At 41.2% G+C, this 27610-nt stretch overlaps 4 protein-coding genes across 10 annotated transcripts in view; 3 read left to right on the top strand and 1 right to left on the bottom strand.

The window, feature by feature from the left end:
* The window catches only part of slc24a2 (solute carrier family 24 member 2), a 60436-nt gene extending 55446 nt beyond the window's left edge, over positions 1-4990 (top strand). For all 7 annotated transcript variants that reach the window (XM_023820946.2, XM_023820949.2, XM_023820947.2 and 4 more), the window contains 2 exons: positions 384-550; positions 1254-4990. In XM_023820946.2, coding sequence (XP_023676714.2) covers positions 384-550; positions 1254-1503 — 417 coding nt within the window. In that variant the 3' untranslated portion in view covers positions 1504-4990. The remainder of the gene's footprint in view (positions 1-383; positions 551-1253) is intronic.
* Positions 4991-7886: 2896 nt separating this feature from the next.
* rpl34 (ribosomal protein L34) lies at positions 7887-10397 on the top strand. The gene is made up of 5 exons (XM_023820905.2): positions 7887-7950; positions 8462-8543; positions 8885-8984; positions 9447-9550; positions 10268-10397. Exons 2-5 carry the CDS (start codon positions 8479-8481, stop codon positions 10350-10352), a joined length of 354 nt encoding a protein of 117 aa, XP_023676673.1. The 5' UTR covers positions 7887-7950; positions 8462-8478; the 3' UTR covers positions 10353-10397.
* A 3422-nt stretch (positions 10398-13819) lies between these two features.
* Positions 13820-16057, top strand: ostc (oligosaccharyltransferase complex subunit). The gene is made up of 4 exons (XM_023820904.2): positions 13820-14049; positions 14269-14362; positions 14784-14981; positions 15632-16057. Exons 1-4 carry the CDS (start codon positions 13911-13913, stop codon positions 15648-15650), a joined length of 450 nt encoding a protein of 149 aa, XP_023676672.1. The 5' UTR covers positions 13820-13910; the 3' UTR covers positions 15651-16057.
* A 3467-nt stretch (positions 16058-19524) lies between these two features.
* LOC111835506 (uncharacterized) overlaps positions 19525-27610 on the bottom strand; it is a 147831-nt gene continuing 139745 nt past the window's right edge. Inside the window, exons 36-38 of the mRNA XM_072697715.1 lie at positions 26986-27072; positions 24591-24629; positions 19525-23606 (exon numbers count right to left, since the gene is read on the bottom strand). Of these exons, the coding sequence (XP_072553816.1) occupies positions 23580-23606; positions 24591-24629; positions 26986-27072 (153 nt within the window). The 3' untranslated portion in view covers positions 19525-23579. The remainder of the gene's footprint in view (positions 23607-24590; positions 24630-26985; positions 27073-27610) is intronic.

Here is a 27610-nt window from a genome sequence, read left to right on the forward strand (position 1 = left end):
GCTGTAAGAGCTCCGATTTTGGTAGCCGGTTATCAAACCTGAAACAATGACTCTGATAATCTATGGATCCTGGATGTACCTCAGAGCCCCTAGCATAGCTCACTTTCTGTGGACCAAAGAACGTGTGCATCTTTCCACACGGGTCACCAAGGTTATCGGTGTGCCTTGGAATCACTCCTGGTCAGCTCCTGGATATCTGACTGGTGCTTCCTCTGATGATCTAACAGCGCAGAAAGTCAATTTGTAGAATTTGAGCTGCCACCCAAGCCAGGTGAACAATACAAAATGGATGTAAGATCATCAAGGCTCTACACGCCTTGCTGTCTTCTTCCTGGTCCATCCCAATAGAATCCAATTATGCTCACAAAACTTTCACCTTACAGGTAGGAGAGACAATCGGGATTACAGAGGAGATTATGGGCTTGACCATTCTGGCAGCTGGAACCTCCATCCCTGACTTGATCACCAGTGTCATCGTGGCACGGAAAGGACTCGGAGACATGGCTGTGTCGAGCTCCGTGGGCTCCAACATCTTTGACATCACGGTGGGGTAGGTCAAAATTATTGTTACATTGTACTGCAAAGACAATCACCAGACTGATTACCCAGTTACTCTACCCATGATTTACTGCTCTGGTAAAGCAGTTGGTTCAAGGATTCAGCTACATTATTACAATAGTCAGAGGTGGATAGGTCAGGTCCAGAATGTAGAAATACAGCTCAAGATTGAGGACTCTTTGATTGTGACTCTTTGTACTCAACTGGTTGGTGGGAACAAAATCTTGGTCTGGATTTTTACTTTCTGGACCCAAACTACCTACCTCTGCCAGCAGTTTTGCAGGCCCATGATAAATGAGGCCAATGCTGAGCGCTTTACCCACTGTGCCCCCCCCACGCTCCCCATGAACCATCGCCTAGATGTTCATAAACAGGCTGAGCTCTCCCTGTGTGGCTTTTCCCCCCGTCGACACCACGCGGGCACCCCAGCCTGTGTCGCCTTCGTTAAGGAATTTAATTACACTTGCATAATGAGCATCCCACAGGTCAATGTCCTCCAGGGATTTTGTCGAGCTATTCAATCTGCTCGGTCGCATGAAAAAGGTTTGACTCGTTCCAGCCGGATGAGTTCCTCTACTCCTGTAACGCACTCAGATCTGTTGTGAAGAGACAAGGGACAACATTCATAAAGATATCCATGTGGAGCAGAGTGAGAGAGGACGGTGCGCCTTTACATGTGTTGTCTTCCTTCGCAGTTTGCCCTTCCCCTGGCTCTTGTATTCCACCTTCCACGGCATGACGCCAGTGACCGTCAGCAGCAACGGCCTCTTCTGCGCCATCGTCTTGCTCTTCCTCATGCTCCTCTTTGTCATCATCTCCATCGCCGCTTGCAAGTGGAGGATGAGCAAACTGCTAGGCTTCATCATGTTCCTGCTGTACTTTGTGTTCCTGGTGGTCAGTGTCATGCTGGAGGACAAGGTCATCATGTGTCCTATTTCCATCTGAGCCCCTCCCAGCAAGGTTTTCATCTCTTTTCGTGGGATACGGGGTGGGGGCGTTTCCAATTTAGATTTTTTTATTTTTTGGACACTTGGACTCCTGTGTCTTCAGTGGACAAGCTTGCAACCTGCAAGGGATGGGGTAAGGGGCAGGTTTAGGAGTAAGAGAGGAGTAGGTGGTTCTTTTGAGGGGCAGTCATGCTATCTATGTTATATACTTCACTTGACTGGTATATTATTGGCAAAAATGTCTCTCTTTATTAGAGTGAGGAGAGGATGACTCTCGGACCATATAGACATAAAGCGGAAATGTGCTCTAAGTGGTCGAGGTCCCCCAAAAGCATGGTGGCGCCGTAGTGCAATGTGTGCATGCCCCGTGTAATGCAGTATTCCAGGAGAAGCATTAGCCACCTTTTCAACAAGAAGCAGCCAGCAAGTACAGCCAACGTCATCTGTCGCTTCAAAGACAAGCATTTATGAGTCACGGGGCTCTGGCAAGGAGTAATATTGCTGATGTTGGGCGACATGTTTAAGGCAAGACGAGGAACCGTGTATTGAAGCGGACTGAATATGTTCTGCTCTGATGGCAACGGAGGTAGGAAGCAATCACCTGGGAGCAGTGGGCATGTTCTTTTCGTGAACAGAAGCTCTGAAGCCACCAACGATGAAGGAGAGGATGCTGGGAAATGGTGTGCGACTGTGCTCACCACGCTCACTTTTCCGTGGTGCCTCCAAGAGTGATCTACCTTCTGAGGCGTGGCCCCTCACAGAAACAGCCGGAACGTCGCTTTATTCTTCTGATTGCTGTTCTTCTTGCTGGTAGCTTTAGTTGTGTTACTAGTAAAGGTGGTAAGAACCTTGGTTCACCCACCTTTTTGTGATCACTTCCTCCTCCACCCTTCCAACCCAGAGACGGCCACAGCTCTTTATATCGTGTAGAGATTGCAGTATCGATTGGGAGGCGTAGGAAAAACAATATTAAGCTAGAAATATTACCGAGCAGAAGATACACTTCTAACCCTACCATGTATATTACTCAGTCTTAATAGAAGCATGTCTCTATAGGATCTTATTGAGCCATTTTGTGCTGTACAGTGATAGTTTAAAGATCTGGCTCCTGTCATTTGAATAAGTGTTATCCAGCACTCTTTAGATTAGAAAAAGATTTAGTATCTAGTGCGCACAGTATATTTAACTCTGATCTCTTACTGTTGGGCATAATATTGAAGCTTCATGTTAATTGGTCTGTAAAGATCAGTGCTATAAAGCCATTTATCTGATCCTAGAGGAAGGGTGTACATGGGATTTGAATGAAAGATTTGACAAAAGAGGCTCCATTGCTTTTTACTATCTCCCTTCTGTCAATCAAAGTACGCTCTACATCTGCTAGACCGAAATGAGTGTTTGAATAAATGCATCCATGAATATGTATGATGAATAATATTTATCAAACTTGTGAAATTGTTTTCAAATGAAGGGTGCTCCTGTCTCCATGTGAACACGTATGAATATCTACACAATGCAACTACTGTAGGCTTCATAGACAGATTACATTGAAAAATAGCTAATAGCATTTAACACAAGTATCTGTACATGTTTGGTATGGCCGTATCGCCATGTGCTTTCTTTACTGCATTCAGGATTGGTTGGTTTTTTTCTTATCAGATGCAGAAAGTTTAAATCCATCCTCCAGGTCTGAGCTCGACTGGAGTCACCAGTCAAACACAGGAAATGCTGATACAACAGCAGCTTCTCCCCGCAGCGGGTATCTGCGTCATCTCTGCTGGGTTAATATGCCGAAATACTAACCACTATGCTTTTCCTTTCTGACTCTCCATGTTTAAACAGGCACTTGAGCGTCACATCCTGGTAGTTCTCCTTTGGACAGCCAAAAAAAGAAAAACACTTTCATATTTAGTCAAGCCTCGTGGCTTAGAACACCACACAATGTCCCACGTTTGTACCAGAGATCCCGTTGGCTGCGTGAAATGAACTGGAACGTAGTTCAGGACTTGTCGACAGGTGTAAATGTTTGAGGAAATTGCTTTGGGCTGGGTACCCAAAAAGAGTAAAGAAGATTTAGACCTACTAAGTGTATTTCAGCTATGTATTTATTCAAAGTAAATTTATTTTCTTGATTTTGTAAATAGAGGTGTATAAAAATGGGACAGTGAACATGACTGAATGTACAAATCCGGAATTAAGAGAGTTGTTTTTATTTTGTTTTATCTTTTTTTCTTTTTATTTTAATAGAAATGAAATAATACATTTGGAGGTGATGATATGATAATGATGCTGGTTATTCATAACCTGCTTGTTTTTGTCTTGATATGGCATAAAGATACTATGTAACATTAGTGCCCTGTTCTGCCATTCACTTTGTAACAACCCACAATACATAGTGCACAAACAATGAACTAATGACCTCCTTCTGCAATTGTGTCACACCATTATTCTGAATGATGTGAAATGGGTCTTTCGTGGGAACTGGTCAAAGGAAGTTGCGTCCTGCTAAAGTGACCTGGATTTACTTCCTGCTGCCCGTGGTGAGGATGCCCAGTGAACCCCAGCTGCCCAGCAGTCCGTGGGGTAGGTGGGGAGACTGGGTTCCTTGCCCCCAAAACAACTGAGCTGTGATGTCTGCCATCAGCGAGGCGTCTGTGGGCGTGTGGGTGTGGGCGCGTCACGACCGTCCGTGCGGCCTGCAGCCAATGGCGCAAGGAAACGGGACTGGTGACACACTCCCAGTGTGTGCTGGCCGTCACCCTGTCCCAGGGGCATTCGGCACTGGGAGAAAATGGAAGAAGAGGAGGGGGAGGCAAAAAAGCAAATCCAGGTCACTTTAGGGATTTAAAAAAGGGAAAAAGGGGGAATTAATGGGGTGGTACCAGAATTTAGCACGACTGGATTTCGATTTCATGCTGTTCTGTTTGTGTCGCCTCAGAGCGAAGTGGCAACTAAGATGAACGACTAGGGGACAACTTGTGCAATATGTCCACAGCAGCCTGCAATGCACATTATTACAAATATGACAAAAAGGGCCCCCTTTCTCTCACGAGTGTTAAAAATCTATGCTAGAATTTTCTGTATCTAGGGCCATAAATGCACCAATGCAAGACAAAGACTGCACTGCAGCACTGATTCCAACATACAATGATATATATTCTTTTGTTAACATGGATGGTGAAGTGAAATATGCTCCAGCTGTCAGCATGTATGATTGTGTAACATTCTTTACACATTGTGTAAATCTTTAATTGCAAACTACTGTAAATAGACAAAATGATATCAATCGACTCCTAATTCACATACTTGCACTGTACTGTTTTTTTTTTGGTGTTTATGTAAGACTTACTTTCAAATATACAAATATAATATGTAACTGAACTATACAATAATCCCTTGTACACCTGAATATAAATAAATGGTATTTCTTTATGTAAGAACATAAAGTATGTAATAAAATATGGAAATAAAGACAATTAAGAAATATGTGTATTGGAGTTTTTCTGTTTCTTCACTATCAGCTCCGAAATAATCAGTAAATGGCTGTATGAAATAACATAGATACCGCGGGTTCTTTTATGTTCATAAATATGTAACCAGCAACGTTAATACAATAAGCAATTGACTTTAAAAATGAACATTTTGCAAAGGCCTTTTTATACTCCACACTTGAACAGGGCTGTACAAAACAATGGTCAAAAGAATAGAAATGTACCACTGATCAAAAGAAAAGCAATTTAGGCATTTAATTACACATATTTTTTTCAATGCCGGCCCCAGTTTTCTTTCTTGATGATGAATAATTGTTCCTCTCCAAAGAACAGCAAGAATACAATAATTATGCAAATAATATTTACTTTTTACGACCTATTGTTTTTCTTGTGCCATGTCTCATTCAAAATCACAAAAAGTACACACCAAAGAAAAGATTTGTCTAGTATTAAGATTTAGCCCTATTAAACTGACGTGCAAATTAGCGTGTGATTTCATTCTCCATTTTGAAATTGAGTTTTCATGTTGTCGTCAGGAGGTGAGACATTGGATCTGGTAATGGAAGATAAGGACAGAAGGTGGGAAGGGAGGAGCTGCTGACGACCCCACAGTTTTTTTTTTCCAGGTGTCTTCTCACATTTCCCTAATCCCAGCGACCGTGCTGCCGTGGAAACTGGGTGACAGTGACGCAGGAATAGAGGCGTCTTTTCACACAGGGGAGCAATGTCTGACCATGAATCACCAAACTTACCTGACAGCCTAACATGATTGTGTTTTCGCGCCTTGAAAAACTATGTATTCCTAGGACACTATAGATGGAGATGCTGCATCTGCAAGGGTGTAGATTTGGATACATACAGTAGGAAGATGCCCCTACCAATACTGTGGGAGCACCAGGTGTGTTCAGGGCTGATTTGGTTCCTATCAATATTGAAACCAAAACCTACACCCTTGCTTGTGTGACTTGTGTATGGAATTTATAGAATCTACTTTGTTCCTTTTTTTAATCAAACAGAACATGTTTCTATTTGTTTCTTGCAATAATTCCACAGTACTTCTAAAGTACAACAATGTATAGTTGAAAATGCCATCGTACTTCTCTTATAATAGTCCCAGCTGTATCACGCAAAAATAAAACATCTATCTATATTCCTCTGTTCACCGTTTAAATACTGAGGTGAGAAAAGAGATATTAATATATTACTTGGTCACAATCATAGAATCCTGTATTGGATGAGTGGTTAAAGGGGAGATGCTTGGACGTAACAATCTTTGAATTAAACATTGTTACGTTTATTTATTTAGGAGATGCTTTAGTAAGGCACATAGTACATTCTCAAATTTGTAGTAATTCTAGAGTTTCAGTGGAAATGAGCAGGCAAGACTTTTATTCTTTTTATAGGCCTTGTGTGACTCCTTGCACATTCCACCGGTGCTGACACCCACCAATCAGAAAAGGACCCTTATTATTTCCGTGTTAGAAAGGAAGACAACCCAAACCTATTAATCTGCGGTAGCACCCCTGCGGGAGGGACTGCTGAAGCTGCGGAAGGCCTGGTCCTTGATTTCTCATTTCCCCTTTGACAGCAGGGCCAGGTGGCTGTGTCACCTCTGCCGGGAACCACCTGCCGTGTCACTCTGTGATGATGAGGGAGCCTGCTGTCAGGTAAGCAGCGGGAGGGCACACGGCAGGGACGGCATCATCCCTCTTTGGACATGGCTGGAGCGTGAGAGTCTGCACATCTGCATGTTTTCTTCCCTCACCAGCATGGCGGAGATTTGAAAAGGCCCGAACTGTCAATGAGGGGAAATGGAGTGGGTAGGTCGAGATAAAAAATGACCTTGTGTTATAGAGCAAAGGGTTTAAATCACAAGCTTGCCAGTCCCTGATCCAAGATAGTAGATGTCCTTCCCAATGTTGTGGGAGTACCGTGCATGTTTGGGGGTTGGGGGGTTTGGGGTTGATTTGATCCCTGTCATTGTTGAAACCAAAACTACGCCCTTGCGTACCCAAAATTTTCAGGACATAAACATATTGCTTGTATGAATGATAAATTCAGGGAAGAGTCGTATTCTCCTGCGCCGCAGGTTAAAAACACTCCTACACCACCCCCCTCCCCATTCTCCAGCTGCTGATCCTAAGCAGGGGTGTGGAGCCCGGAGTATTTTAGCCCAGATGCCAATCTTCCTTCAAAAATAAAAAGAAAGCCAAGCCCCAGGTAAACCTGACTTAGCCCCTGATCTTTTCAATAGCTAGAAACGGCCCGAACTCCCATGTAATAGAGGGCACGAGGCAGGGGTACCCCCTGGATGCGATGCTAACCCACTGCGGTACACATACATACATCATCATACACCACGGAGAATTTAGAGATGCCAATTAACGTAATTATGTCTTTGAATTGTAGGAGGAAAACGGCACTACATGGGGAAAACACGCACACATACACACATCTGTGCAGGATTCTTAGTATGTTAAGGAGAGTTAATGCCAGACTACTCAAACAGTTAACCTTCCATTCAAACAAATGGGACCACAAAGCTTCCTTTGAAATATATTTTATTATTAACGTTAGATATTCATTATTCCATAAAACTATTCGAAAATATATCATTATACGAAGTCTGTGAAGCACACTCCAGCAATGACTAAAGAGAGATAAATACGCATACGGTTACAAATTTTCTGTGGATAGAGATGGCAAAGTCGATCTTGTTAAACTTTTAAGATTATGATATAAACTGTTAAACTGCTCGTATGGGATATTTACCAATTAAAACGCTAGAATGAAAATAATTTTATTACGTATTCATTAGGAGAACGAAAAGGTTGGCTGTTCCAAAGTCCAAACTACAACATATATACCACGTGGTACTTGTTTCTCTTCCGGTGTCGATTTGTCTTCACCTTTGACCCTGGCCGAAGCTCTTCCTTTTCCGGTTTAGGTGCTAGCAGGTATGGCGGAGGAAATTTTGTGCTATATTCAACACTGAAATAATCTCTTTTAATCTGTACATTAAAACCATCCAACTAAAGAAACAGTTTAATAAATATTAAGTAGTGAGTTGCCTTTGATGTGTTCCTGGTAATATTTTAGCGTTTTGTCTTTTACATGTAATATTTAACGTGTGTCTTGGTTGCGGTGATGTTCCTAACCAGCTAGCCGTGATCATTAGCGGGGTGCTTAAGGCAATTCTTCGTTTTTCTGCCTACTAAATGCTCATTAAAGGGAATGGTTCAATATTTTTGCCTGTTTATTTACTGTGATTGATCGCAGTCCCAATTGAATGTTTTGTTGCAAGTTCTGCTTGTCGTTTTACATCTGTGAAGGTGAATCACAATGCAAGCCAGCCTATGGTTCCCCAGCCGGCATCGTTAGCGTCGTGCTTGTCGGCTCATTGTAGCTTTTGTGCTTGTTCGTCTTTATAAATCATGTTTTAATGGTTTTTTGTTTTACGCCACATAGAACAGTTGGACATAAACATGGTCCAGCGCCTGACTTACCGTCGTAGGTTGTCCTACAACACCGCTTCCAACAAAACCAGACTGTAAGTAGAACCATCACGTGCCCATTTTATAAATGCAAAACCTTTCGTGCATTTTATTAATACCTTGTATTTTGATGCTTGCTGTATATATCAAGAACGAAGATAGCAGTAACACTTGTAATATACCTGAAACGATTCAAGGCCTTAATTATAATATGTATTAGGGGGACACGTCCCCCCAATATTAAGATGTGCTCACAATGCCCCCCCATATTTATTATGATTACGGCCTTGGTCCCCCCCGCAATGTTGACTACGGCCTTGAAATGGTCATATAAAGCGTGTAAATCGAGGTGCTCGCTGACGATGACGGGAACCTAAAGGCACGCTGTCTGTTTCAGCTCGCGGACTCCTGGCAATCGGATTGTCTACCTGTACACCAAGAAAGTCGGCAAGGCCCCCAAGTCCGCCTGCGGCATCTGCCCCGGCAGACTGCGTGGTGTAAGTCTGCCTCTTTCAGCTCATGCTGTGTAGCAGTTGCACTGAATCGCTGCTGTGTTGTCTAAAGATACTGTAACATTGTGCATTCTGCAATAAAATGCCACTTGTTCTCTCTCTCCTTCAGTATGCCATTTAGTTTTTTAGGAATAATGGTGGTTGTTGGGTCATTGTGTGAAGTTTTATTAAACCTGTTAGATTGTAGTTACATTTTTCTAAAGTAGTTATTGAAGCAGGTAGTTTGGGTGTGCTTTAAGAATTAAAGCTGCCCTCTTACTGGTCAGAATGAACCAAATCATTTAAAATCTGTCCTTTGTCCTACATATGACAAAATGTAGTGAGGATCCTCCGGTTCAGCATTTCCAGCGCTGGTTTTTAACGGTCTGCCACAGTGGTTATCCTGCCAGTGATATTAAGCAAAACTGGTCTGTTTTCCAGTACTGACCCGCTGTCCTTGTATTTCAGATCCGTGCAGTGAGACCCCAGGTCTTGATGAGGCTCTCAAAGACCAAGAAACATGTCACACGGGCCTATGGTGGGTCCATGTGCGCCAAATGTGTGCGCGACAGGTAGGAGGCTCGCTTTTCTGCGTGTTTAATGCTTGGGCTACTGGGGGTAGCCTTAGGGGCTCGTTCTCAGGAGAGAACACTTGGGCAGTATTCCGCAAAGTTAAATTTCTCAGGTAGCTGCATAACTGAAGCCAAACATGAAAACTGTCCAATAGGAAGAGAGATGAGACATTCCTATTGGACAATCCTTTCATTTCTCTTAAGCTATCTGGCTAATGAAGAAATCCTGCTTTGTGGAACACCCCCCTGGCGCAGATGGGATGCTCTATGCTGATTGGCTCTGTCTCTCACCACTTGGACTTGTTTTTAAAAAAACATGCATGTTGTTGCCCTTTGGGACCTGTGGCCTGTACTACAAAGCGGGGTTACTGGCTTATCGGGTAACTTGTCGAATTTAAGGTGCCACAGTTTAAATGGACTTCATATTCGTTCACTTAAATTTTGCCCAGACTACCTTAAATCCGACAAGTTACCCCGATAAGCCAGTAACCCCGCTTCGTAGTGCAGGTCACAGGTGTAAGAAATGCTGGTATGAATATGCTGGTATGCCATGACCATGTTAAAATGTCTTTTTCTTATGACTAATGTATTGTTTAAAAATTTCAGCTGCACCTTTCTGCTTTTCCTAATGTAACCTATTGTCAGTCCCATAGCTGTGGTGACGTGATATTTGGTAGCGATTTGGGGTCGGTCTGACGCTTTGTTTTATCCCTGCAGGATCAAGCGTGCTTTTCTGATTGAAGAACAGAAGATTGTAGTCAAGGTTCTGAAGGCGCAGGCACAGAGCCAGAAATCAAAGTAAATGACTATTTGTTTTTGGCAATAAAGGATCTGGAAAAATGTATAATTGTTTTCATTTATTTTCAGAATTACCTCAACTTTCAGCTGGGACTGATTAACCCTATACTACACGTACAGATAGGCTAATTGGCATCACTAACATGCCCATTGCATGACATTGGAGGAGTCTCTGTCCTGTGATGGGCAAGATAAAATCACTACTGATTCCTGGGTTTATCAAAGGCCACATACAGGCATAAACACACACACACACACACAGAGTATCCTGTCCAGGTTGAACCCCAGCTTTGTACTCTGTGCTGCCTGGAATTGGCTCCAAACCACAATGGCCCAGGCCAGGATAAACAGAAGACAAATGTAAAATATTCTGGGCTGTACAGTGCACAGTATGTGCATTTGGAAATGGGTTCAATTTATTTTACATAGCACCTTTCATAAGAGTTGCCCCAAGCCACTTTACATGGGTGTGTTGTGATACACTGCAATATCATTAAGACAGAATAATACAAAAATGAGTTTATACAAGTACATGGAAGGTAGATGTGAATGGCAGCCCTGAGTGGACAGCCAGGTGATTCGGTAGGGATTCCTGGATGTGCGAGTACGTATTGCTGAATGTTGCGGTGATTGCCGTGGGCTACAGCAAAGGGCAGGCATGGATGTGCATTGGGGCCTAGCTACAGAGGCCCCTATGCCTCCACTTGGGCCTCCGGCTTGGGATGGTGCTTTCAATTTGAAGAAATATGGTTCCCACATAGGATTTGCCAGGTGGGGGATGTCAGACCCCCCTCAGTAGACTTTGCCAACTGGGGAGGAGCCCTATCAAGTGCTGTGCCCCCCTCCCCCAAATCTGTCAGGCTATCCATGCTGTATCACACATGCCCCTTGGATGTGCAGTAACCTCTTCCAGTTTTTCTCAGTCGCTTTGGTACATTTCTCAAATCATCCTTAACATTTGTAAAACAGTAAGTGCATTTCTCAAAACGGTTCGTACAAACAGCACCTGTAACTTTCTCAAAAAGCCTGTAGCTTTCTCAAAATCCTTTGTTTATCCCTCCAAAGCAAATATTTAAGTCAATGAACTTGTCATCGCTCACGAACAAGATGGGTCAAAATGCTTAGGCACGTTGTCAATACAACAGTACACTCTAAGTATTTTCCAATGCAAACAATACAGCTAAGGTTTTGATGACAATGACTGAACATGCACAAAATTGTACTTTTTCCTGTATGACAAACATCAATTTCAACAGTTACACATACTGCACATATACTGTAACACACAAACACACATATGCATGCATACACATGTATGTGTGCTACAGTATACACACAATATGTAACTGTAAAATATATTAACTATATACATAAAATTCAAATGGAATTCTGTAATATGAAATATACAATATTACAGGACAGTGCATATTGTTGGATTACATAGCTGTTGTCTCTGCAAAATGTTTGAATGATTAAGAACATGGTTGTTCTCCCAACATTCAGCCGTAAGGCCATGACTGAGGACATGGTCCACTTTTTAACCCTTATTTCATCGGGAAGGTGCCTCTGTTTTGCCTCCCTACCCTTCCACCATGCAGCCTTACTCCTCTTCTTTTTACCGGCTGCTGATTTCCTTGTTGTTCTTCCATTGTCAAATTGTAAAACTGTTTTTTTGCTCTGTCATTATATGCTGCCAACTGAAGGCTCATGAGATACACTATTTTACGGAACTAGTTGATCACTGATCGATCTAACCCTTTAAACATTCCTCTATGGGTGAAAGTGATTCAACTGAGTTCAATTAATCAATTCAGGACACACACTCATATATTTACTGTAATACAGATGTATAGAGCAGGGGTGCCCAATACGTCGATCGCGGTCTACTGGTCGATCGCAAAGGTACAGCAGTCTGGGTAGATCGTATGGCATAAAAAATAGAGGATGGATGATGCGTTCAACCGCGCCAGCTGCTGCAAATCTCTAGCAAGCTACCTAGTCGCCTAGTTAGCATCCGATTTATTTATACTAAACTTAAGAAAGGGTATACAAATGAATGGGGGAGCTGGACCAAGTAAGAAGCCAAAAACCTACCACTTCCATACGGAATGGGAGGAGGACTGTTTTTTTCACAATGTAATATTCGAAGTGCATTTGCCTCATCTGTCAGTCTGTTGCTATTCCGAAGAAGGGAAATTTGGAGCGGCATTTTCGAACTGTTCATAAAAACTACGACATTAACTTCCCTCCGAAAAGCGAACTGAGAAATAGAAAGGTGAAGGAACTAAAATCCCAGTTCAATTAAAAAATGCTTTATTTATCCCAAAGGGAAATTATTATTATTAATAATAATGATAATAATAACAATAACAAATAATAATAATAATAATAAAGAATACTCCATGTTTTTATACATAAATATCCATCCATCCATTATCTATACCGCTTAATCCATCTGGGTCTCGGGGAAGCTGGAGCCAATCCCAGCATCTTTCGGGCTAGAGGCAGGGTACACCCTGGGCAGGTCGCTGCAGATACATAAATATATGTTTTGCATTTTCATAGTAGGTAGATCATTTTGAGTTTTAAAAGTAGCTCGCAAGCTGAAAAAGTGTGGGCACCCCCGGTATAGATCAAGGATTTGCTTAATCGATTCTAACAGCTAGTTCAGTCATTTTGCATGTAATGACTTATACAATGAACTAATGCCTAGAATTTTTGTGTGTGGGGGGCAGAGAACCAGTATAAAACATTTTCACCAACTGTTGATGTTTGATGACTACATGTAGGCAATCATTTGCGTGACTGTGCCAAAGCATTTGCAATTTGACCAAAACAATGACACTTTGCATTTATTATGTGCACAAGTGACTCGATGATGTGGAGGTTGTACTGGTAGTTGTGCGAATTTAATTTCTGATCTGAGAAATGTACCAAAGCAACTGAGAAAAAAAAACTTTACTGGTTTCAATTTGAATTTCCATAAGGGTTAATCTACTTAGGTTTACGGTTAGTATTGCCTAAGTTCGTTCTGCAAGGATCAGTCCATCCACCATATCCGCTTAATCAGTACAGGGTCGCGAAAACCTCAGTACTGTCGATCGCGAAATAGGAACTACAATTCCCAATTAAGGCAATACTGAAACTACACGCCATTACGGCCCTACTCTGTGATTCATGCCTTGCGAACTGACGCAGGGTTGGAGCCGTAATGGCCATACATGAATCACAGTTTCACCGTTCTGCTGACGCATTTGCCACGTCAAATGTAGCGGGTCTTATCGGCCTTGAGAATAATATATAAAATCAACGTTTTATTAAGGAAAAATTATATTATTATTTAAGCTTTTTACTAATTTTCATAAACTATTTTATATTTTCTTAATTTTTATTTAGTTATTTATATTCTTACATTATGGTGTTGTCATACTGTATTATGTCTCTTATTATGCATCAGCTAGGACCTGCCTACATTTTGGGCCACGTCAGGATTTCAGACTATCGGCTCTGAGAGTCATATCAGAGTACTGCTTGTACGGCTTTTCCTCAAATTTTTAAAACAATGGAGGCTATCTTCGGTCTTCCATTTACTGTGTTGGAATGTCCAAATATAAAACTCAAAAGGCCTTCATTTCTGCATATGCCATCCGCAATGACGGTCTATGCACTGGTGATTGTCTCGTACTTTCTTATCACAGGAGGTGAGTAGCTAGCTAACTAATTAACACGAATGGTATATGCATACTTGCAGGATAATTTTAGTAATTTTTTTTGCCTAAATATGTTCCATATAGTTTCTTTATCGCCCTAGCGAGAATGTGGTGTACTGTTAAGCGGGGAAAAGGCAGTGCCGCAGTCCCTTGGAGTTAGCAGACTAAGTACTTGAATAGCTAGTATACGTTTTCTGTTTTATTTTTCAGGGATTATCTATGATGTGATTGTTGAACCTCCGAGTGTCGGTTCCATGACCGACGAACATGGACACCAGAGGCCCGTAGCTTTTTTAGCATACAGGTAATTTACAGTGCCGAAGCTGGACCAGGCAGATGCTGCTTTATGTCTTGGTGATTTGCTGTCATGCTGATCAGGACTGTGGCAGCCAAGTTTAATTAGGAGCATCAGGGTTGCCATCTCTCACGCAACTGGCGTGACACTTATGCTTTCAGAATCTCACGGTCACGCAAGAAATCTGATGAAAATCTATATTATTCCATTATACACCTAAAATTGTCTACATCAAAAGCGTTGGGGTAGTTTGCAAAACATATTACATTAGGTGCATACCAGCATTTGGTTGTGAATGAGATTGTATGCGTGGATGGCTGCTCCTAGTTTAAAACCAGGTAATTACTGCTGGGGGTGATGGAGTGTGTTGTGGAGGGGGGTGGGGATTCGATTAAGCACCTACTGCTCTGACAATGCTCCCCCTCCTCAGAGTTAATGGACAGTACATAATGGAGGGACTGGCCTCCAGTTTCCTCTTCACTATGGGCGGCCTGGGTTTCATCATCCTGGATCGCTCCAACGCCCCCAACATCCCGAAGCTGAACCGCTTCCTGCTGCTCTTCATTGGCTTTGTCAGCGTGCTGCTCAGCTTCTTCATGGCCCGCGTCTTCATGAGGATGAAGCTGCCGTAAGTTGCTTTTATGTTTTAATATTCGTGATTGGCATCGTATTTTTAAAGTGAGAGGGAAAGATTCCAGAAATTGTCCGGGTTTTTCCATAAATACCCAATAATTGAGAGTGAAGCTTAGGGTCCGAGCTCAGGGTAAGGCCTTTTTATCCGGCACCCTTGAAACATTTCATTGTGCTACACATTGCTAGTTGCTAGGGTTGCAAAGGGGAGGAAAATTTCCATCCCATGGGAAGTTAAGCTGGGGCATTTTGGAAATATTCCAGGTTGGAAACTTTCCATGGGAGTTAACATGAGAATATGGAAATTATTTGGAAAAATCCAAGAATTTTGCAACACTACAAGTTGCTGTTCTATACAAAAATATTGGTGGATTTATAATGATGAAGCATAAAAACAATCGTCCGACTGCTTTGCTCTTGAGATACGCACACTATGTTCCTGTAGCTGTATTCCACACTCTTTGCAGTTCTGCATGTTTTCGATGTTGGTTGGAGAGCATCCAACTTGGCTACAAGGGGGTTCATTTAGTTTGCTCTCGCTCCCATTAAGACGGTCCTTTCCATTTAATCATTCTATGCATCATCTTCTGATGTCCTTTGTACTGTTTTGGGGCGACTTGTGCTTCAGAGAGATGTTCTTTGTTACAGGGGTTACCTAATGGGATAGAGGAGCTGGTGCTTGGTGCCAGGGCCGCCAGGACACCACTGGACCAGGATGGGAATAGGAGGACGCAGATGCTGAGCCAATCGGCACTTTGGAGATCCAGCTGCATTTTTGTTATAAATTAGGAAATCTGACACACTGGTAATAAATTTCATCCCTTGTTCTCTTGATGCCTAATCTACAACTTTTTTATAGTAGACAGACCAGAACCTCAGTGTATTGCAGTTAGAGTACAGTGATCTACACTGAGCAGAATCATCTTGGATTTTGTTTCTAGATCCTGAAGGTCTTTGTCTCTCAACTTCAAAACTGCACTTGATGTACAGTCTTTGAATCTGCAGAACTTCTGTCCAGCTGTGTTCGATGATCCTTTTTCTAAGACCAGAAATAAACGTTTGTACTTAACAGGATTTCTGTCTGTCGGTGTGTTTCTGCGTGCACATTAAGGATGAGTTGGGCCCGACGCATTTCTTTTAAGTGCCATATTTCCTGTTCAGCCGCAAAAAGGATAAAATAAGCTCACTGGCTGCCTTTGGGCCAGGTTATCAGGTCTTGTATGGAGTCATGTGCGAGAGATCGATGAGTTTCTCAGCATTTTCAAGATGCTGTTGTGTAGGGGAGGTATTTACAACTCATTGTTAATATTTTATTAGTGCTGTCCATCAGTGTGGCGTTTCTGCACATGTGCAGTTGAATTCCATTTGTGTGTTTCTGATGTTTTGTACCCAAGATTAATTTTAGCTCGGGTGAGCTGCATTTCATTATGTGTCCAGGTATTTTCCATGATTATGGAGCTGGGAAATGTGCTTAAGGTCTTTTCCTCACCTGAACACTTCCTGTGTTAAGCTGAAGAAATGTCCCCCAAGTCCACAGTGGTCTTATTATTATTATTATTATTATTTAATGGATTTGTGCTGGGAAGGGAATAGGAATGACGTATAATTGATAAGTTCACCATCAGACTGCGATTTGCAATTTGTGCGAGAATAAGGATTTATCACACTATTGTGTGTAGGTCTCTGAAGGTTGTTTGTATAAATGGTATAAATTCTCACTGTGTAACATAGGTGTCCTCCTGTGGTCCAAATGCACGCATTTAGGTTAATTGGTATATAGTATTTTTCCATGGCATATGAATATGTGTGTATTCATATGAATATGCGTGTATTCATATGCCCCCCCCCCCCAAAACCCTGCTCAGGGTAAGTGGTTTGATGCTGCATCAGTACTGTAGAGTGAAGTTAGCAGACAAAATATTCTTATTTATGATTCATCCCACAAAAGATTTGCTGGTTGACCAATTTGCTGTGTTGCCTTCTTTGGCAGCAGGATAATTTGTTTAGTTCCACTGAAAACTAGTTTTTCTGCCTAATACTCTGGAGTGCGGATGTCATGCAGGCAGTGCAATCATAAATGAAAAACTTTTATAAGATATGAGTTGTTGGTGTTTGCTTTAGGTTCGTATATAAACAATTTTTTTAAGTTTAGTTGCTGCTTTTGTCAAAGGGCTCTCACTTTTGCCTAGAAATCCTGAAGGTGGCACTATTGCCTTTGTTCTTGCGTCTGCGTGTCATGGTCATGTACCATCAGTATTTTTTAACCATTATTTTTATTCTCTACAAATGTAAATCATGCTGACATTGATGGTGCCCCCCCCCACGTATGACAGATTACTCATTTCATGACATAGATGACATAACACGACATAGATTACTCAATTAATTTGAAGTATCTAGTTTATACGCGTACTATTGTTTTGAGGGGCGGAGCCAGAACAGATAGAAGTAGATCTGTCAGTGGCGTGTGCTTTCTGTTGAGGGGCATGCATCTGTAATCCAGGTAGTAAATTGAGAGTAAATATGCAATATGGCAAAAACATCTGCTGTTAGTACCAAGCAGAAGAAACAGGAGAAGCCACACGAGGCTTTGGGCCTGGCGTATAAGAATCTCATGTATGAAACCTCACCACCGTTCCCTTGGCTGCAGTCTGTCATTCCCACTGTAGGCGTTTGGTAGCAGAGTTTGTTTTCGTGCACTTATTGTCTGAGTCCTGAGTGTGCCTTGGCTCGTTTCCCATCTCATTAAGGCATATCAAAGTTCCCCTTCTCCAGTTTCGTCATGGGCCCCGCAAACCACTTCCAGTGAGTGATTGATGGTGCCCTCCCTGAAGGTAATCGCACTCATGCTGCCTAAAAGGTACGTAGGTGAGGTTCTTCTGCTGTGGCAGGAGTTTTGTTCTTTGTCCAAGAGAATTTCTTGATTTAATTTTTTTTTTATAAATCTGTCCAAAATTAATCTTGTGCCATGTAGCTGAAGTGATGGACTACTTCGATACTTTATTTTTGCCTCTTTGAAAGTTGGCTAGAAAGATTATACATCACGCCAGCTTTCGCTTCAGGCCTGGCTCATAACATTGTTTATCTCCTGTCCACATGAACCCTGCTGCTATCTTGACTTCAGCTGGAGGACATGTTCAAGGCATTATGGCATTGAAAATCTCTCCCGCAAATCCACTTTGTTTATTTTGCTTTTTCACGGCAGCTTCAGTGACTGAGACACATGGTTTTATGCAAATTGTGTTACACAGATATTTGCTGTTTTCTCCGTGGGTCTGAACGTGTGTTCTGGGGGCTCTGGAAGCCTACAAGCAGTGTGGTTGTCCAGCTCTTAGGCTTCTTTTTGTTCCAAACCAACATCACAACTAGAGTAACTGGTCATGATGGGAAGGTAATTTGCAAAACTTTGTTTTAAATTTTTTTTCCCCTGTTATTTTGTTGTAGATTATTGCTTTGTACATCAGAATGTCTGCTGACATAGCAGGTAATGCAGCATTGTCCCATCCTTTTGTCCATTTTCTGTATCCTACTTGTCCTATTCAAGGTTACAGCTTATTCCAGAAGTTATGGGTGCAAGGCAGGGAACTACCATGGATGGGATGCCAACCCATTACAGGGGGCACACGCACACACACACACACAAACACACACACACTTCCATGGACTATTTCACAACTCCAGTTCACCTTAGTGTGTTTTGGGAATGTGTGTGGGAAGCCTGAGACTAGGAGGAAACCCCATGATGACAGTTGGAGAAGATGCAAACCTCACACACATAGAGCCAGGACAGAGACTCAAACCCTGCTCCTGGAAGAACCACGCTGCCACTAAACTTAAACCCATGATAAATATACTGTATGTTAATGTCCACAAACAATGCGAGGGAGTGCAACTCGATCAGAATCCCTCATTACGCCATCTCGCGAAAGCTGTGTCCCATTACTTGTATAATTTTTATGGGAGAGTTATTTTTAACATAAGCTGCCATTCCTGCTGTGCTGTGTGTATGTATGTGTGTCCTTGGGGGTGATGATGTGACCTGCTTAAGTCGTTTCCCAGGAAACGCGGTTCGCTGTTGACCAGGTCACTGGATCCCAAGCAGAACACCAGGTTTCACCCCTGTGATGTCAGCTCTGACAGTTTGCATGATTGGCTGTCCTTAAAACACGGATGATAATCTTACTTCTTAAAGTAGGTTTTTTATTTTATTTATGAATGCAAGTAAAATAATGTTCTTTTTATATTTTTCTGCTCACATGGCCCACAAGTGATGTGTATTTACATAGTCATCTGTTCTTTTCCAGTGTAAGATTGGCAGAGGATTGCTGTCTATACTGGGAATTAAGGACAGAAAAATGAACTTCCAAAAAAGTCGTTATTCACATTTGTTAAATGTATCACCTCTATTTGCCGTTTCCAACTAATCCCTCCAGAGAAGAACGGCTGAAATACTTATTATGAAGATGTGGAGCTCAATGGTGGCTGGGCAGCAATTTCAAATGTCTTAAGTTGGTAAAAACAAAACATATAAATGTTATACATTTGAAAGATGTAAAAGTGAATTTATTTGGTTCCAACAGTACAGCCTCATGAAATGCCTCTGAAATAATGTGAAATAATTGCCAAATCTGGAAGCATCAGCAAACCGAAAAATACAAACATTAAGAATGAAAATGAAAAAGATGGATGTTGATAACAAATTAAACCAAATACAAAGAAGGAAAATAAACTGAGTGCTCTACCCAAGACCCTAAAACAAAACTTTTAAAGAGTTACGTTGGACAGAAAAATGACATTCATGTGTCACCTTGTTTGCACAGCGTGGCCTTCAGCTCTAACAACGTGGCCAAGACTAAGTTCACAGATCATTATCCTCAGCTCTGAATGCACTTTATATGAACTGAGAACTCAAAAGTCTGAATACTCACCATAGATCTCTGGATATGGACATTTTACAGTGTGATGATATGTACCAGCATGCACAAGGTTCACAGCCAGAGAACAGCATTGGGAACGACAACATTAAATACAAATTCTGAGCTTTGGATTACTGCCAAAGGAAATACTATTAAGAGGAATAACACCAATGGAGAAAAAATCAGACAGCTCAAATTCTGCTGCAGTAGTGAATTATAACAAAACGTTATATAATGTTAATGGAAGGGGGGTAGTGGCAGGGGACTCACATAGAAACAGCGGAACATATTGTAGGCAAACGGTGATAAAATTCAACACACAACTCTATTTTTGTCATGCAGATTACCCCGAGGTTGTCAGGGACCTTACTTGGTGTGAAGTTCAGAAAGACTGGCAGACAATTCAATAAATGCATCAGGGAAATTCCAGTGAAGGAAGGCGTAGAATTAAATTCGGTTGTGCTGAGGATGGATCTTTGTGAGGAGCCAGAATTACAAAGGCCCAGAAAGCAAACAAATTGGCTGGTGACTTTAATTGTAAGAGCTAACCTTCACAACCAAATGCAATTACCTTTTCACCAAACAATGATACAGTGAGTGTAACACAACTGTAATTACAATTGTATGTACAAATGCAGCTGCAGTTGAGAATGTATGGTATTCATGTAATCAGGTAAATATGTACAACACACTCCCATGTTTGTCTTTTCTTCCCTCACATTAATGAATACTGAGTCACATATCTGTACCTCGACAAGTTCAAAATCTACATTCAATTCCAAGACAAAGAATGAAATTGAAATAAAAGAGAAATCAGTACACAACAGAAGAACCACTGTCTCAACAAAAAAATGTCTGTGTAGGTGATTTATCATTATCCTAGACAGTTACAGGTGATTTATTAATGCTCCAAGAAAAAAAACAGTTTGAAACTCTGGAATTTGCCTATAATTGTGTACATGATACATGGCATTATATATATGTATGTGTATGTAATGGGAAAATGCCTGGTTTTGAATGGTGGACCAGTCTTTGTTTTCACACAGGAGTACCACGCAGAGTTGTTGAAGAAATGCCAAAGCTGTACCCATAATTCATAACAATGGAAATGTAGAACCCACCCAGAAACCATACAGCTGAGTTTCCACGACAAACCTAGAGCTGGAAGACTCTCACTGTCATTGAATTGATAAATCATATGACCTTGGTCATGTGATGCAACCTCCACAGCAATATACCTTTTATTCAATGTATAATATTCAACGTCTACAGTTAATTATGTTGACGGTACAAAAGTCAAACCAATATTGGACATAAAATGCTCTGTATAACGTTATGCAATACATAATGAATATTGACCACATCATTCTAATGTGTCCTTCACCAACAATCAGATTACTCCACAAGAGAACGGTGAATTACTGTATTATTCGATTACAGTAAAATAGCAGTTTAGGATGCATGTGTGTCCTTTCCAAATGTGAGGTCATTTCCATAGACTCTGATAAATTAAATTAGGAAACAGAAATAAACGTGCTGGTATAAGGACCTTGAATACCCCATGTCACAAGGAATGCCTGATTAAAACCAATATGATGAATACGTATAAAAATAAATAATGTACCATTTAAAGTCACAATACAAATATAAAAGTATATGCAATACGCTAAATTATCGTAAACACGCACACACACAATATCCTTTGCCTGATAGATTAATGGTTATACCTAGGACATTTACTTCAGTGCCTTTCTGAAGCTGGTAGCACCATTACTAACACCAAAGAAGAAAATCATTTCAGGCTTAAAAAAAAAAACATTTACATCGAAAAGGAAAACGATATTGCCGAAAGAATGCGTCATTCAGTCATTGAACCATGGTAAAGCATATACAAAGTAATCAAATTTACTGAACATCAAAGTTTAGCATTATTTTAAGCATTATTTGTACATTTATGCTTCAGTTTTAATGCGAAAATGGTGTGCAGGCATTAAGAACAATTACTACATGCTGTTATTTCCATTGTGTCAGTATGGCTGTTTGCTTTCAGGTGATTGACATGGCTAAAACAGTTAAAATGGTCAAATTAAACAAAAAATTTTGAAGGTGTAAGATGATTATACTTAACTGAAATAAACAACCTACAGCCTGCACTGGAATGTAAGGTAACAAATTTGCCATGCAAAACTAGCTTCAGTATGAGTCAAAATCCACTCATTAAATTGATTAATTTTGTCCTCTCTGGAGTAATATTAATGTATGGAATATCTACCATTAACATCCCACTCTGACTGACCCTTGTCAGTTGCTGTCCAAAAAGACTGTACCATTAAAATGTACCATTGAAACTTTGATTAAATCCCCTAATTCAGAATGGTCTGGTGGACCATTTTGACACTGTGCTATTGAGACACAACTTCCTCACATATGAAAAGAACTGTGATTAATGCAATACATTCTTCCGCTGCTTTAAACTAGCCTTCAAAGGACCAATTTTTTGAAACTGTACAGTTTCTGTTGAAATCTTGTTTACTGTAGGTGTAAAGCCAGGAATTGCATTTTGGACAGCAAAAAAATAAAACTAAATAATGTTCGGCTTGCTGCAAGGTCAAGGTCAACTTCTCCCTTGTGTTCCAAAGCAGTAAACTGAAACTCATACTGTGGAAATAAAATAGCTTTTCAGAAATCTTCCTCATTCCTTAAAAGTGACGTCTCTATACAGTTACACACTAACGTTGAAGATAGTCTGCACATTCTCTGCGACAAAATGAACAAAGGCTGGATTAATCCTAATTGTAGCGATTAACAAAATTCAGATGCGGAGCTCTTGGCATTAACTGCGACACACTATTTTATATTTCAGCGAAAAATATTTTTTTCCAATTATACTTTTGATAAAAATCCATACAAGTTTGTAATCTATGTTTCTTGTCAGTCTCCATGATCAATGTAAATTACCGTATATGGGAACTATCTCTGCTGAAAACATTTAGTACGTCAAATGAACAAACAAAAAATAATAATTGTTCATAACATAAAACACCGAATACAACTGTGGTTTAATACTGTAGTATTGTACATAACTAGATTATCATTCTTCAATAATCAGACTGTACTTATTACTCAAAGCATGTTAAAATATTTGTATTTCCAACAAAGGGAATGAACAACAAAAAAATTCAAACAATAACAATGGCAAAAAAAGACATTTAAAATAATAGTTCCATTGACATCATCTCAGTAGATTGTATTGATGTTTCCCCCTACATTCAAACTCAGGTATCTCAGCAAAGACCAAAGTTCATTGAAGAGGCCTATTTGGTATCTGAAGAGATGACTGTGGACTTCATCCTGTGACACGCCTCTTTCCCTCACTGAGGAATTCTGCATCGAGGGTACATTTACCTATCTTTCCTCAAAGAGCGATGGTCCAAGTCGATGCTGAACTTAGTCCACACTCTGATAGGCTGTACACAGGGCTGTGAAACGCCCACATCTCCCTCCTAAGCCAATGACTGGTGCTGTTTGCAACACCGTGTTGTAAGTGGACATGGGCTCCTCGGCAAACCCAGCACGGCACGAGAGCTGGCCCAGGGGGAGCGTGCATCTCCAACTTTGAGGGCATCGCCACAATAAAGAAAAAGAATGACCCGTCTCTATTGCCTGGTGATCAAATCTGTTCAAGCCACCAGCCAAGGTGTGACTCCCTTTGGAAGATGACAAAAGGAAAAAAAAAGATCACAAACTCAGAGCTTTGTACTTCTGTTTTAAGTAAGCTGGAATGAACCGTCAGCCAGTTAGTGTTTCGAAAGCCATAAATAGGATCACACCACAAAGCAATATGTATATCCATACATATATTCGCCTAGTTTGGCACAGTACTCATGCTCATTTTTTTTGTATTTTTGTTGGCATGAATGTTTTAGTCTTTTGAGCTGGTAGTGTGGCATGGAGGGATGAAGAACTTGAAATGAATGCTTGAGATGAACAAATGACAATGTCTGTTATCCCATGTGGTAGTTAGTCCAGTCCCTCCAGCGTCTCTTCCTGACTCCCTGTAAGTCCGTTTTGGTCTTAACATCCAGTCTAGTCCTTGCCCTTGGCTCATGCTAGCTATGGTAACTGGCACGGCCCAGGCGGTTGCCCCAAGTACCCCGACTCCAAAACGCCGATGTAAGACAAACACTTGTTACGTCAGGTGAGTAGAAGCAGCTACGTGTAAACTTCATGAGCGTTCTTTATATATTCATATAATCTTTATGTTCAATTTAAAAAACTATAAATACAAAAAAAAAAAAAAAATGAGGCGTTATTTACAAACTCCATGCGTTTCGGTTAGATTTCATCACTGCAAGAAAGCACAGGAGAGAGACAGATATGAGGTAAACAGGTTACGCGGGATGCTTGATGGCGGCCCTTTTATGATTGTCTAACAGAGCATGCGATTTCCCTACACAGCACAGAGCTCAGTCTAATAATGGAACATGACAACATCTGATTTGTTCCACATCAAAGTGAGACGGGAAAAAATAAATCCAATACGTCGTCTGGGAAAGAGACGACAGTTGGCTTTACGGCAACCGAGCTGACCTCAGACAATGATCCTTCTCAAAAGCCGAGACCTTGCAGAGCTCACCCGCCTTCTGCATTCTACACTTTTTCGATCGCATGCCGTTAAGCAATTTACATACCTTCTGCCAGCACCCCGGCATCGGGAGCCCGTCCGGACCCTGCAGTCACAAAGAGAGAAAGTGTACTCTGTACTCTACTTTGTATTGATGGATGAAGGCCCACAGATATGAATCTCCTCACAGCAGGTATATGTCAAGAATGAAACATACAAAGTGCTATAAACTCCCCAAGGGAACACAGTCATGTCACATTATTGTAGCAGATACACAATAGGTACAACAGAAATACTTTGGAGGGTCTGACTCATTGCTTTGCACAGAATTAAAGTGCCTTTAAGAATCTTCCCAGCGCTGTTTGCTGACAAATGTGTATCTGCATGTTTGCCAGCTTTCTTTAAACTGCTAGCAGAAATCAGTTAAATTAGACAAAACAGTCTAAAAACCAAGTGATCCTGTGCTTTAGTAGAATGACAATTCAAATATACGTCTATTCCACAAGTAAAAATAGGATTGAATATCTAGTGAGCAATTAATTTTCACTGTAGCATAGCTACTTGAAACTAATGATTTTAGAAATAACCCATTTACAACTCTTGTACTCAAAAAAAAGCCAATTAGTAAATTTAGAGTTTTTGAAATATAATAACATAAATGCTGAAGTATTGTGTTCCCCTTGGTGAGTCAATTTTCTTAAAAGATGAAACATGCAGTCACAATTCCTCATCTGCAAGGCTTAAGAGCTTCCTCACATGAAAATGTTGGATTACAATCAGATGTGTTTCCACACAAACGAAGCCCCCTACTCACCTAACATTTCTTTTTACCACACCCTCCCAAAATGACACTGGAATGATTCATGCAGAGTGAAACGTCCAGCTTTAAAAATATTAAACCCAACAAGCTCATACTTATAAATATCTGAAATCTGTCAGTGGGAGCCTGATACTTATTAGTCAAGGTTCTACTGTCTTACTGACTAAAGGAGGTGATGCTTTCATTACTGGTCCTTAATCTTCATTATAAGGGTGCTATTAATAAATATTGCAAGTATGCCTCAAACATGTTCAAAAATGTTCAAAAGCAAAAATGTATAGCACTTATTTAGCATTAGTAGTATGCATTTTCAACTCTGTTCCCACTGCGGCTTAACATGAAGCCATTCAAAGCTTTAAACACTTGTGCTTTTGCCTAAATTGGTGCTTCCCAACCTTGTCCTCAGAGACCCCCAGACAGTTCACGTTTTTGCTCCCTCCCAGACAGTCTGGTTAGGAAGTGTGAGGGAGCAAAAACATGGACTGTCTGGAGGTCCCCAAGGACCAGTTTGGGAAACACTGGCCGAAATGACCAGGCTCGACAAACCCTAAACACGTGCAATTTAATTCCTTGGTTCTCACGCAATACCAAAAATCAGTCAGAAGATCAGAGACTGTACCGTGTCGCTTCTTTTGTTACATAATAATTTTTAGAACTGGTACAAATATCAGGCAGAAGAGAGTGTTAACTAGAAAGTGGAATGCTAGTAATGCAGGTCTTGTGGTGACGAGGTATCAATGGGATACTTCTGGGAACAAAGATTAGAGCTTGTTAATAAAAAGAAGGGAATTTTTAGGGAAATGCTTCCTTGGCCTTCAGCGGGAGGTGGTTTTTGATTTACTTTTAACGTTTCCATTGTTATTGAGTTAATGCTAACATTAATAGTAAACGGCTAACAGCCACTATACTACTCGTATTACATTCAGCAACCAACACTTTCAATATTTTTAGCTGCTTGGTAAGTTATATAAGTTCAAAAAGTTGGTTAATGGGAGGAACGCAGTTACAGCATTCAGTGGGCAGTGCGTCCATACAAGATGCACAACGTTACTCTCAGTTCGATCTGGTCTTTGGCTGGAGAACGTGCACTATGGATGTCATGCTGAAACAGAATTGGTTCCAGTTTCCATGCACAAGCCATGCATTGATGATTCAGGCTGATGCGGCCATTTCTCCTGCGTGCCTCTGGTCAATAGGAGAAGGTAGACATGCACAGATTAGGTAGGAAAGGGAATACTGTACCAACTGGCAAGGGGCATCCAGCCCATCCAGACCAGGCTGCCCTGGTTCTCCCTTTTCACCCTTAAATCCCCGGAATCCCTGTTCGTAAAAATGAACTGGGAGTGTTACTGGGAGACGCGACCCGGCAGCCAGCCCCCACCGGACGGGGGGTCGCTCGCAAAGAAGAAGGGAGAAGCAGCCTGGGGTTTGGCCTGCACCTTGGGCGTCAGCACCGCTTTTGGAGAACACCACCTTCAGCCCCTACAAAGTACTGCAGTGTGCTGCTTTTTCTGAAGGTTCCATGCCAGATAAGATCTACTGGTGCCCATAACGTGCGGGTTCAGCTACAGGCTGCTACTCCCTTAGAGTCCGCTGTCCTACTTCACCGAGAGGCGACTTCCAGGTCTTAGCTGGGACATACCAATGGGCAGGGTGCATCTAATCCAGGGGCACCCTGTTCTCCTTTCTCCCCCTTAGGCCCTTTTTTGCCTTTCTTTCCCTTCTCCCCCTGTGGACACAATGGTTTGATCAGGACAATAACTTCTTCCAACAGAGAAAATGGGCATACGCTCCGATCCAATGAGTATGACCATTTGTGAGGTTATTAGTATTGATTATTGCTATGCAAGTCTGTGAGGTGTACTGTACAACATGATATAAAGAATCTAATAAATTTAAAGTAAATGACTGTGCAGACTGCAATTATTCATAATGAAGTGGTTTGTTGTGCCTTTAAAATCTTCCTTCAATAGATAAACGTTAATGCAATCATTGTCATTACAGATATTTCTCTATGTGCTCCTTGAGGCCCTGTCTGGTTAGACTGCATTATTATTATAAATACTCTGCATCTGAGATGTTCAGAACTACTTTGGGGTTCCAATATAAAATCCAAAGAGAGTAAGCTGAGTAAAAAAAAAAAACAATTAATTTCTGACTTAGCATTAATTACATTTGAATTTGCAATTACTTACAATTATTGAACAAATCCAAGTTAAAAGTTAGTGGACCCTACAAAGCCTAACAAAATTTGTGGGCTGTGCAAT

Source organism: Paramormyrops kingsleyae, chromosome 12 (assembly GCF_048594095.1).
Source record: "Paramormyrops kingsleyae isolate MSU_618 chromosome 12, PKINGS_0.4, whole genome shotgun sequence".
NCBI classification, from domain to species: domain Eukaryota; kingdom Metazoa; phylum Chordata; class Actinopteri; order Osteoglossiformes; family Mormyridae; genus Paramormyrops; species Paramormyrops kingsleyae.